Source organism: Furipterus horrens, unplaced genomic scaffold (genome assembly GCF_987537825.1).
Source record: "Furipterus horrens unplaced genomic scaffold, mFurHor1.1.pri manual_scaffold_4, whole genome shotgun sequence".
Taxonomy (NCBI): Eukaryota; Metazoa; Chordata; class Mammalia; order Chiroptera; family Furipteridae; genus Furipterus; species Furipterus horrens.
Genome location: NW_028327174.1, coordinates 197,848,442 through 197,861,052, shown reverse-complemented (window position 1 = coordinate 197,861,052; position 12,611 = coordinate 197,848,442). Strand labels below are relative to the sequence as shown.

Here is a 12,611-nt window from a genome sequence, read left to right as displayed (position 1 = left end):
CACATGGAAGGTGCTCACACATGGCTTGAATGGCTAGATGGGTAGAAGAAAGGATGAATGGTACATCACTCACCTCACTGTCCTCCCTCGCATCACAGCTGCTGGTGGGGTGCTTTTCCGTCTCCGAGGGAAGGTCTCCCATCCCTCTGCCCATGGTCCTGCCTTCCTCTGTAACAGATGCCTCTCCAGGACCCAAACCTAGACCTGCTCCTGATACTCTGTGATCACATACACCCCCTTCCACTTGGGCCAGAGCAACCAGGTGTAGGAGGGGTCACCTGACCCAGGCCAGCCAATCAGAGCCTGTCCTGGGACTCTTGACTCAGGATCTTCTGAATGGAGAACGCATGAACCTGGGTGGCTGTGTGTATACACGCATGTGTGTGCCATGTACGCTGGGGTGCAGAGCACATGAGCAGGAGGGCCAGAGTGTGAGGGAATGAGAAACAAGCAGACACCCAGGTAGAGGTGGACAAGGCAGTGTGGGCAAGACAGGAGAAATAGGTGCCTGAGGCTCTGACCTCTCTGAGGCTCGGCTGGGTTCTGCTTTGGGCTCCAAGTGTCCTCTGGGTCTACCTACTAACCCTGCCTTGGCCTTGGCTGCTGTGTATGGATTTTGGTGTTCTGCTGCCCAAAGGCCAGTGTGTGAGGTCTCTTCTGGGGCTTTGAGCATCCATTCATCTGCTTTCCCGAGCAGTGCTTGAGTCCCTTTGCAAATAGACTCTGGGTCCTGGATGTCAAAGGCCACCACTTGTACTTGCTTAGTGGCCCAGCACATGCTATCTACAGCAACACAGAACCCAGGCCCCAAAGATAGACCCACATGTCACTTGGGCTCTGCTCATGCTAAATGCCCTGTGAACATCCTCATGCCATCTTCCCAAGGGAGCACCGTCCCCATTCTGACAGCTGTTGGGTCATGAGATGAAGACCATATGGTCAGTAAGCAGCAGAGCCAGGATTTGAACCCTGCTCCTCAGACTCCACACTGAGTGTTCTTTGTGGGTTTCTCATGGAATTAATTCTCTGGGGCCTTTCTTCTGGGAGATGCCAGAGGTGGGGGTCTGGGCTGGAGGCGCTAACACTCTGTGGAGACCCTCCTGGTCTTGACATAAGATGAAATGAGCTAAGGGTCACCCCGGTCTCACAAGTCTGGCATGATCAGGCCTGGAGGCAGTGACAGTTCAGACCATGCCGTCTAGCCCCAAAATGCAAAGGTCACCTATAAAGGCAAAGTGCTTTGATAGTGAAACCTGAACTGGCGCGTCCTCACAAGGAGCCGGTGCGTGTCCCGGGGCCCTGCAGCCCCTCCCTGGTGTTTGGGGTGGCGTCTTACAAGCAGGTGAGCAGTCGGGACAGGACTGAAACCACGCAGCTGCGTGTGCCCCCGGCAGCTGGACGCCCTGCACCCGCCCAGACACGGCTCCGGGGCAGGCCGCAGATGAAAGAGCCCGCATTCCTCGCTGGTGACTGGCCGAGACACACACATTTCACAGGCTTCTCCGGCAACCGGGTTTTCTCCTTCAGGAGCATTCCTGAGCACTGGGGCCACAGAAGGGCAGGGCTTTGTGGCACCTCCTGACTCTGGCTTGTAACCAGTTCGTCTCCTCTCAACGGGGCAAAGAAGCCCACCAGCGCTTTCAAGAAGGCTGGAAGGCTGGGGTGGAGGCAGCCATCTATCTGCTCCTTAGACCTGTGGCTGGGACAAGCTGGAGGCCTGAGGGACACTCTCTTGGGTGGCTTCAGAAAGGCAGCAAGCCAGGAAAAGGTTAAAACAAACATTTATTTAACAAATTATATTAAAAGACAGACAATCACACAGTGAAACTTCCCTTTGCCAAGTACAAGAGTCACCTCAAATAAATACACGCAGGAAGGACGTCGTTCCCACGGCCAGTGCACAGTGACCCGTCAGAGGTCCCACGTGGCCGCACAGCAGCTTGCGCCCTTTGCTGGGGGAACAGAAGCCTGTCTCGTGGTGGTGACAGCTGCCGCTGCCGGAGGGCCACGTCTACAACAGGTGACGAAAGCTGGGCTGACCCAGGGGCGCCGGGCGGCTCAGGGTGGGGGCGCGGGTGCTGGCCGCCTCCCCCAGGCCCCTGGGGAACAGCAGACAGCGAACCGAGGCAGGCGGCCTCAGCTCTGTGCACCGCGCAGGCGCGTGGCTGCTTCACCAAGGCCTTTCCCTGCACTCCACCCAGGCTCCCCGGGTCTCAGAGGAGCTGCAGGCTGGGCTTCCCCACAAATGGCAAGTGACGGGGCAGCTGGCAGCCCCAGGGAGCCCACGTCTGGGTGGAGCTAGTGGGTGGGGGGCGGGGCACGGGCTCCCGCCTGGTGCTCAGCGCCCATGTCACGGTGGCATGGTGACACCAGCCTGACTAGTGGCAGCTGGGATGTCCATTACTGGACCAGAAACTAAAAGGCCATCATGAGGCATGTGCTTATGTTGGGATGGCTGGCACCGTGGGCTCTGGGGCCAGAGGACACTTGGGTCCAAAACCTGTCTTTGTCACTTACCAGCCTTGCGCCCTTGGACAAGTCTCAGCTTCTCCATCCATAACAAGGAGCAAATAATATCCACTTCTGGGTATGTTTGCTTTTGGGGGAACTGACAGGAGAAAGATGTGCTTAAGGGGCCGGCCTAATGCCTGGCACAGAATATGGGCATAGTGTGTTGTCCCCGCCCCTGCCTTTCTAAAGGACATGGGGCAGGTAGGAGACAGTCCCCAGCCAACCTCAGCGGCTTCTCGCCAGCAACCGCCTGTCACCAGCAAGGTAGGCAGACAGGCTGCAACCCTCTCGACAGGGAGCGTGGGCAGCCTGGAGACTAACCTGCTATTTCTTCCTGCCGGCAGGGTTCTCCTCACTCCAAATGGGGGAGGGTCACGGCTGAGACTAGTTCTTGGACTTGGGTGGGGAAAAGCGCCTTGTTACAAACCTGCACGTGAACCTGGAGCAGAGTACGTACTCCTTGTCACCGCTGTGCCGCTTCCAAGGCCTTGGGAGAGCTTAAACTTTCAGAGGGAAGAGAAGGCAAGTGGGGGCGCTGTGCTCTGCTTAGTCTTTTTAGGGGGATGGAGGGTGCTGGGGGTTTGAGGGCAAGGCTGCTGCCCCTCACATCTCCACGGGAACCCTTCCTTCCCTCCCCATCCGGCCAGTCGGCTTGTAAAGGGCAGTGCCCTCCCAGAAGGAAACGGAAGGTCATTCAATCTGTAGGTGTGAGCCAGAGCCTGGCATGGGCCGGGCACCCATGCACACGCGCACACGCACCCCTGGCCTCTGGCCGCCCACACGCTTGCTCCACCTCACCCACCTCTCACAAGGCAAAGAAACAGGGTCAGGAACAGCCTAAAATCTACCACACAGCCGACTACTAACGCTGCCGCTGCGGGGTCGTCTCAGGCTGCCGTTCATCGCAATGGTCACAGCCAGTGCTACCATCTAGACTAAGTCTGTGATGCTGTGGTGGTCTCCTGGCTTGCCTGAGAGCCCCCCGAGGCATGAATGGGGAGCTGGGGACACCCTCCTCCTCCCGCTGATGACCACCCTCATTGCTGGGCCCCCCATTGTCTAACTTGAACCTTCTTGGCAGCAGGGCTGCTGAAGTGCCTGGTGGTTAGTCCGGGGCTGCTTGGTACTCCCGGTCAGAGGTAACCTCACCACCGGGCTGTGAAAAACGATCGAAGGGCCGAGTCCACGAACCAGTGAGCTGGACAGAGTAATTAGGACTCTGTCCCCCCAACCCCCACTCCCGAGCCTGCTAGACGGCACCCCTGGCTGTTGGGCTTTGAGTCATACAGGTCACTTGGTTTTGAACCAGCCACCTATCCAAAAAGCAGCAGCAGACACATACGTTGGGGACCCATGGGATTCCCCCAGATCCCCAGAAATGCAACTAGGTTATTTCTGTGGGTACACTGGAGACCAGAGGGCTCTCTCCTGGTTAAGCACTGATCCCAAAGGTCCTCAGGGGACTCCGTCATGAAGTCCCCCGGGTCCTGGCAGATTCCACAATGTCTTTTCCTGCCACCTTGCTGCAAGGGAGGCCAGTCTCACCAGGGATGTCCTCAGGGGTCGGGGAAGGGGAGGGGAGGCACCCACTTCCCTAATGCACAGATATCAGGAGGTATCAAAATGATGACACAAGGGGTGACCAGGGGCGAGAGTTGAAGGGTCTGGAGTGACAGGGCTGACAGGTGCGTGAGGTATTTTTTGCCCTGCCCTGCTTCTCAGCTAGTGGCCACTCTCCCCACCGCTGGCTGGCTCCTGTTGCACCCAGCCACTAGCTAGCCATGTGCTTTCCTGTAGCCTGCAGGGAGGAGGGGTCTGTCCCTGGCTGTGGCTCTCCTGTGCTGCCTTCCGGGTGGGGGATCCTCACTGCTGTCACAGCACCCGCACACGCCAGCCTCCAGACACACACCAAACCTCCTGGGCAAAGCACCGACTATCTGGTGACCACCCCCGAGATGGGAGACACCAATAGCCAGACAAGGCAGGCCACTGGAGTGAGGGTCTGAGCCTCCAGGCATGGCAGCGACCCCTGTGCTCATGGCAAATGTGTGTGGGGCTGAACTTGGCAGCCAGCACTGTGTCCACCTGCCATTAGCGTCAGAAATGTCAGCGTTGGCCCTGGTTCAGTGACCTGGGTCAGATGGGCTTTTCAAAACAATGATTCCTATGAGCAGAGGTCGTCAAGATGCGGCCTGGCTCTGAGAAGCCAGGTGACCATGTGTCCCTGTCCCTCTGGGGCTGGGCACTGGCTCACAGCACCAGGCAGAGGCCGTTGGCACGGCTGATGGCACGTGGGCGCTGCAGAGACGAGCCCTTTGCGGGGAAGTGGGTGTGAAGTGGGTGAGCCCAGCATCCTGGGCAGCAAGCGCAGGGCATTCTGCCTTCCTGCCCACACGGCAGGTCCTCTCTGTGCCCGCAGCCGGGGCCTGCTGCCCCCTGCCCCCAGGATGTCCGGCGTGTGAATCCAGTCATGAGTCCAAGCACAGGATGTCCGCAGTGGGGCAGGGAGCTGGGCAGGGAGCCGGGCATGGGTCCGCTCCGGCCACCAGCTTCCTCGGGGCTGCTGTGAAATGCTGGGGGCACTCGCTGCCGCTGGCCTGAGGGGCTGTCCACGGCAGCCCGGGTCTGGGTGATGAGTGCTCCCGGGAGGGTCCCGTGCAAAGCTACCAACCCCTCGGGGTCTTCTGGGAGGAAAGCGATGGCTTAGTGGCAGGCAAGTCCGGAGTGAGGGAGCTGGTGGCATCACGGGGTGGCCGGAGCAACTGTCCAGGGCCCTCGGGGGGACTCCCATGGAGGGTAGGGTTGTTCAGAGGGCGACCGCCCGTCACACAGACACGGTAGGAGCCGCTGGTCACTACAGCACACAGATGAGTCGAGGTTATGAACCACATCCCCGGGAAGGTGGGGTGTCATGTCAGGCAAGCGGATGACCGACGATGGAGGCGCTCAGCTGCCTGAGGTCTCCCCGACGAGCCTGCGGGGAGGGTGAGGGGCGGGCAGCGGGAACGGGAGAGGGCAGGGCGCTCAGTAGTCTGGGCCGACGTGTCTTCCCCCCGCAGGCGCAGGTGGGCCCGGGCCCTCAGGACTGGGGGGCCTGCTGGCAGCGCGTGGGGCTGGGCGGGAGCCTGGCAGCAGCACTCTGCTCCGTGCGGAAGCTGTACTCGTACTGCAGGAGGGGCGGGACAGAGAGGACAGTCAGCGCGGGGACGCCGGGAGCCCGCGCCCCGCATCTGCTCATGGGCTGCGCCACAGCACGAGTGCGCAGGGGCAGACGCAGGGGCTGCTGCAGGCGCCTGGCTGGTTTCACAGCCCCCGCCCCACTCCCCGCATGGTGAGACCCCAGCACCCGCAGCGCCCAAAGCCGCAAGGCCAGCGGGGAACGCACGAGCACGCTCCTGCCTCCCCGCGGCCAGCATACGGCCCTCGTCCTACTGGGAGAGGAGTCGCACACTGGTGAGGGGCAGATCTGGGACTCCATCCCAAACCTGACCCAAGGCGCCACAGCCACCAGGTTCAGGGACCCCTGAGCACAAGTGACGATCACACTCTGGTTGGCAGGCGACCCACCCGCACACGCTTTCCTCGCTGCGGTCCCAGAACCACTCCCAGAAAGTGTGCGATGTCCTCACTAACTGACGGGGACCCGAAGCGCCTCGAGGGCAGTGCGCCCCCAGGTCACCCAGCCTGAGCTGCCTGCCCCGTGAGAGAGCCTGGCTCTCACGCTTGAGAGCCGGGCTGCCTAACAGATCCCGGGTCACAGAAACGAGCACAGGGAACCTGAGGTTCACCGTGATGGTCAGGTGGGGTCTCAACATCTCCACACTGGGCAGGGCATGCCAGGCAGCAGAGCTGGGCACAGGTGAGGGGCAGGTGAGGTGTGCTGCGGGGCAGAGGCGGGGCTGCAGGGGTGGGGGGCGGGGTTGAGGGGAACCGCCTGGACACCATGCTGAGGCAGCCATGTGGTCCTATGGGTTTTGGGAATGAGGAGCTTAGCTTTGGTCATTGGTTGTCAACATTTAAAATAATATTTGAAATCCTTTTGGCAGTTAGAATTTTCATAAAAAGGGCTCCCCTACTTAAATCTGCAATGTGGAGCTGCCTAGTTGAACTTGGCCACCCCCTGAAGCCATCTCCTCCGGGACACTGGGGGGCGGCTGTCAGGAAGATGGTGTGGAACCACTGTGGCAGGGAAGGCTGCCAGACCCCAAGCATGAGCTCCAAGTGCTCCTGCCCCCGCCTCTCTCCCACCTCCAGGCATGCTGGCAAAACCTGCCCAGCACCCCCACTGTGGGCTGCCTGCAGCAAGGAGTCACTTCTGGGGAGCCATCACTTCAGGGGGGCCATGCCGAGCGGGGAGAACAGCTAAAAGCTGAGGGTGTCACATTTGTGTCCTCAACCTCTCTGCCTGACAGTCCCACAGGAGCAATGCAGGACAGACAGACAGACAGACAGACAGACACAGCTCTGAGCCGGGCTGGGCGAGGCCTGCGCTGATCCCGCCCCTGTGTGAACAGCAGAGGTGAGCTGCCTCAGGTGGCCACTGCAGCCACAGGCCCCGGTGACGATGAAGACAAGGACTTTGGTGCCTATAAACAGCATCTGTTGCCAGAAGGGGTGGGAAGAGGAGCTAATGTTGCAGGGTGACCTCAGGCAGGTCTTTTCTCCTCTCTGAACCTCAGTAAACTCAGAAGAAATGGGGTCACACCAAGAAATGACAAGTGTTGACGAGGATGTGGAGGAAAAATAACCTGTGTACTCTGTTGGGGGGATTGTAAATTGGTGCAGCCATTAAGGAAGGCAGTGTGGAGACTCCTTAGCGAGTTAGAACTAGAGCTACCATATGATCCAGCAATTCTGAGATTTTATCTGAAGGAAATGAAAACGTGGACTCGAGGAGACGTGCACCCCTGTGTTCCCTGCAGCATTATTCACAACAGCCGAGGCAGAGAAGCGACCTGACTGGCCCCTGGTGGGCAAATGGATAAAGGAAGACAAGGCACGTATACACCGCGGACTATCCTTCAGCCATAAAGTGATGAAATCTTGCCATTAGTGACGACAGCATGATGCCAAGTGAAATAAGTCAGATGGAGAAAGAAAAGTACTCGCCACTTATATGTGGGATCTTAAAAAAAAAAAAAAAGACACAAAAAACACTTAAGTGAGCTCACAGATACAGGGAACAGACTGGTGGCCACCAGAGGCAGAGGGTAGGGAGCAGGTGGGTAAATGGGTGTTAGGGTCACAAGGTATAAACTTGCAGTTAAAATCAGTCCCAGGGGTACAATGTGCAGCATGCTGACTATAGGCAATAATACTGTACTGCATATTTGGAAGTTGCTAAGAGTAAATCTTAAAGTTCTCATCCCAAGGAAAAAAAAAAGTAACTATAGTGACAGATGTTAACTAGACTGATCATTGCGTAATATATACAAATACTGAATAATTATATTGTACCTCTGAAACAAAATCATGTCGTCTGTCAATTATACCTCAATTAAAATAATGGAGTCATAATGCATTCAGCAGGTAAAGGGCCCGCTCACCCCTGGCACCAGGCAAGCACACCTGGGAGAATAAAAGCAGCACCCAGCCCATCACTCTTCTGCTTTCAGGGGTCCCAGGCACAGGCCAGGGCTTGGGGATTCCAGCTCCCAGAAGGTTGGCCAACCAGCGTGGCATTGGAGGTGGTGGACTTGGGGGCCAAGCCCGGGACAATACCGCCACCTCGTGGCTGCTTGGGTGCATCACAGCAGAAAGCGTTCCCTCATTGGCTCCCTCAGTACCCACTGCATCTACCCTGTGCTAGGTGCTGGGACCAGATGAGGGCTCACGAGGGTGGCAAGGGAGAGACGTCGGCACCACCCATCTACCCAGATGAGCAACACAGGAGGGAGAGAGGCCGTGTGAGAGGACATGGGAGTGTTTCTGCCAGTGGCCGAGGGGGGGGCCCAAGGAGCACCCAGGGGGAGCCCCTTGGCTGGGGAGACATGGAACCAGGGAGAAAGGGGTAGACACTGGAAGCACTTGGGGTCAGGGCAGCTGGAGTTACAGACGTGGAGATGTTTCAAGAAAAGCATACAAGGTGTCAGGCCCGGCACTTGGGATGAGTGCCCAGAGACTGAGGGGGTGGGCTTCACTCTGGCTGCTCTGAGGCCAGCCTGGGAGACGCCTGCCTGGGGCAGCGGAGAGGTGAGGCACCTCTCAAATGAGGGAGCAACTCATGCCAGAGGCCCAGACCATGTGGACTGGGCACGTCTCCTTGGGAAGGCTTCGGGGACCCCACTGTGCAGGCTCTGTGCCAGGCACCTGGGGCAGGGCGGGGGACATGGGGCAGTCAGGCGCCTGGAGCTGCTGGGGGCTGGTCAGCACAGAGAGCCCGTGAAGGGAGCTGGAGGCAGTAGCTCCCAGATACCCAGAGCCAGAGGCCGGAGCCCTCTGCAGAGTCGAGTGCTGGCAGGAGTGGCCCCAAAATAAGGGCACTACAGCCTTCTGGATGGGGGTTGTGGTGGGGTCGGGGGAAACTGGACATTTCCTAGCCCGGGCAAGCAAGTGCTGACCAGGGCTTAGTGGGGAGTCCTGAGGCCAGTCTTGGTGGCCAAGAGTAGGGACAGGGTCACTAGGAAGGTGGGCAGAGATGAGCCTTCAAGGACAAACAGCTGAATTCCTGTTTCTCTCACATCTGGGGCCGGGGGTGGGGGGCGGCAGGAAAAAGAGCACACACGGCCTTTTCCTGACTCAGCCCAAGGACACGGCCTCCCCCCTCCTGAGGGCCAGGGATCTGGGCACAGAGCACAGACTGCCGTCCCCCCACCCCTGCCCTTGGGATTTTTCCCTTTTTAGGTTATATTGGCTGGAGAAAAGGGCGACTCCCCCCTCTTGTTTTCTCTAACTCCTCAAATGAAATTTCAACATATGTCCCCTAACATAATCCCTCTTAGGCTGCGGATAACCCTTCCCACAGACGCTGTCCTCTGCCGGGGATTGCTGGCCCCAAAGTGTTTGCCCAAGAGACTAGGGCTGCTTCTGGAAGCCCTTTCGCTCCCTTGGGCAAACAGTGAGTACCTTTGAAGGTGGATTTGGGCACAGATATGTTTACTCAAGATATTAGTCTCCCGCATAAGGAAAACCTGCACTGGCGTACAAACAGCAAATCCTTTTTGAATTAAAAAAATTTTTCAATTAAAAAGAATTTGGGTTCACAGAGCCGTTCCCAGCTGAGCGGCGCCAGGCTTTGGCGCCCTCTGGTGAGCACAGGCTGCCATTACAGCAGCATCGGCAGCCCAGCCTGGGCGGCCTCACCAGGACAGAGACATCACTGTCAGGGGCTCCATCCGGGGCTTTCCCAGCGGCCCGGGGGATGGGTGCTCTGGCCTGGAGACCCCGCAACTGACACCCTGAAACTGACACATCTGATCTCTCGAGCCACGGAGCACAAGCCCTAACTTCTAAAAGCCTTTTGTCACAGCAAGGTCAGTGTCCCGGCAGCGGGAGGGGCTGACCACAGCTTCCAACAGCGCCCAGCCCCACCTGCCAAAACGTGGCGAACAATCCCTCCACGCTACCCCTGTCCCCGGGCCCGCTCACAAAGCTGTGGAAGCATCTTGAGAGTGAAACCCCGGTCCTCCCGATGCATCAGATCCAAGGGTGTTACCCAACTCAGGGAAGCCTGGGCCCGCCCGGGGTGGGGTGGGGTGGGGTGGCATGGCGGGGCAGGCATTGGCCTTTGCCTGAGCCTGTACGCCCCCTTCGCTCCCTGGGTCCAGTGACGATCACTCAGAGTTCCCTATGAGAAAGGGCGCTGGAAAGGGGTTGTTTTCAGCACCCGAGTCTCCAGCTGTGGAAGCCGAGGCCCAGGAAAGCCTCGCACGTCACAAGGTCCCAGCCTGAGCTGAGGCAGGCTGGACTGAGCCCGCAGTGGCGGCGGGGGACAGGAGCAGCCCTGGCCCGGCAACTGGCCTCAGGTGCGTGTCTGCATCCACTTCCTCCTACAGGTGCACGTGGGGTAGAACAACTGATGTGTGCCAACCCAGAAGGGCATTTTGGTCAATGACAGAGGACCCTGTGAGGACCCGGCCAGGTAAGGACAGGTAGAGGGGAACTAAAGAGGCAAGACTCGGGTCAAGGAGAGGAGTCTGATTCAGGGGTCGGCCCCATGGAAGGGTGGGCTCCGGCAGTCAGGGAGGGTTGCTGCAGGGGAGATGCACGAGGCTCTGAGCAGCGGCTCGCCTTCCCCACAGCCGGCCTCGCCCAAGCCGGCCCTGCCTGGCACCTGCCGTGGCCCCAGAGCCCAGGCCGCCCGTTTTCCTCACCACGCACGGTTCAACCCGTTTGGGCATTTCGGCTACGGGCAGCTTCCTCCCTCACTCCAGGGCCTGTGTCCGGCCACCTGTCTTCAGGAGCCTGGCTGCTGGGACTCAGCCCCCGGGGGAGGGAAGAGGTGGGCAGCACTGGGAGGACCCAGCCCGGCAGGACCCCAGCCCCGTGGTGCAGGCCTCCTCTGGTCTGTCTGCTCGTTTTCCCGTGGAGTCCTGTTCACACTTGGAGTGTGGGCCACAGAGACAGCTGAAAACCTGGCAAAGAGGGAGGCATCGGGGCCTGGACACGCACGGAGGAGGAGGCTGTCCATGTGCAGCCGGGGGCATGGGGCGTCTGGGGGAACCAGGACGGCCTATCTGACCCCTGCAGGAGGTTCTAGGACTCCCCAGAGCTGGGAGAATGCTTCCTTCAACCCCTTCCCTTGGTGAGAGCAGGCCTGGAGTGCAGGGCTCATGAATTACATAGCCTATGACTCAGTGGTCACTAATAAGGTGACGGGGTGGCAGGAGCCACTGGGTCCCAAAGGAGAGCGTTGGGACCAAATCCTCACACCCGGGAAGCTGATGTTGTTCTTCTGATGACAGGCGAACAAACTGGGGCTCAGAGAGGCTGAGCGACCTGAGCGAGGCCACTGGGGCTCGGGACTCATCTGGGAGGCGCCTTTAAGCACCAGAATTGGTAAGAGTGCTCTGGCCAGTCCCACAACAACCCCACACAGGGACCCATGTGACTCCCACAAACCTATTGGGAAGCCACCTCTGTTTCTGTGCTGGTTCTCCTCTTTGGGTTCATGAGCTCTGACCTCAGAGCAGCAACCCCGGAGTCAGGAGGCCTGGGCTCCACCCCGTCCCACTGCTGGGTCACCCAAAGTGAGGGGCTGGACAAGGGCCGCTCCAAGGCCCACCTGCTCTACAAGTGGGACCCATGTCTGTCCAGGCAGTGCCGGCTCCAGGAGCAGCTGCTGTGCCAATGCCCTGCCATGCGCTGACACAGCCCTGCCTCCTCCTCCTCCGGGGCATCCAGGTCACTTCCCGCATCTTCGTCAGTCACCCCTTTTCCTGCTCCAAGCCCGGGACTCCCCAGAGGGACAGTGACACCTGCTGCCCCACTGTCAGGGCACCCTCGGCTCACATAGCACTTCCACCTGGGACTCGGACGGAGCACCAGGGAGCGGGGAAGTGAATCGTACGTCCCCACCGTGTGGCCAAGCCCCAGCCGTTCCACCCCTGGAGTGAGGTGGGAATGACTTCTGCGGAAACCTTGTCCTGTGCGTGGTTTCTGAGATCTCCCTGCCAAGTGCTGCGTCCTCAGTGTGCCAGTCCCACCTTTGTGCCTTGCCTTGTGCTGTTCCCTTGTAGACACTCTTCATCCCTTGAGTGGCTAAGCCCTGCTTGTCCTATGAGGCCCATCTACAGGGGCACTTGTTCTGGAAAGTGGTCTCCCCTCCCCCATAGCACCTCCCATACTCCTCTTAAGCACAGTGTCGAGAAGGGGTCTCGGCCATTTCTGTAGGTCTGGAGCCAGTAGAGCTGTGGCCCAGAAGAGACGGGTGGATGAATAAATAAGTAGATGAGCGGCTGGGATAGGGTGGCTGGGCGAGTGAAGGGAAAGATCAAGCTCTGGGCGTAGCTCAATGCAAAGGAGAAACGGCGGCGAAGGCAGGGAGACAGCGCGTGGGCAGCAGGATGTCATCCTCGAGTTCAGTCTTCAGTGGAGGCAGCAGTGAGTCAGGGCAGCCCCGGGGCCCCTGGACTCCCGCCGCCCCCTGCGCAGGACGGTGT

The 12,611-nt window shown here is 59.2% G+C and overlaps 1 protein-coding gene across 2 annotated transcripts in view; it reads right to left on the bottom strand.

Moving 5' to 3' along the window:
- Positions 1-1,764: 1,764 nt before the first annotated feature.
- The window catches only part of MVB12B (multivesicular body subunit 12B), a 155,552-nt gene continuing 144,705 nt past the window's right edge, over positions 1,765-12,611 (bottom strand). For both annotated transcript variants that reach the window (XM_090274733.1, XM_090274735.1), the window contains exon 10: positions 1,765-5,677. In XM_090274733.1, the coding sequence (XP_090130859.1) occupies positions 5,591-5,677 (87 nt within the window). In that variant the 3' untranslated portion in view covers positions 1,765-5,590. The remainder of the gene's footprint in view (positions 5,678-12,611) is intronic.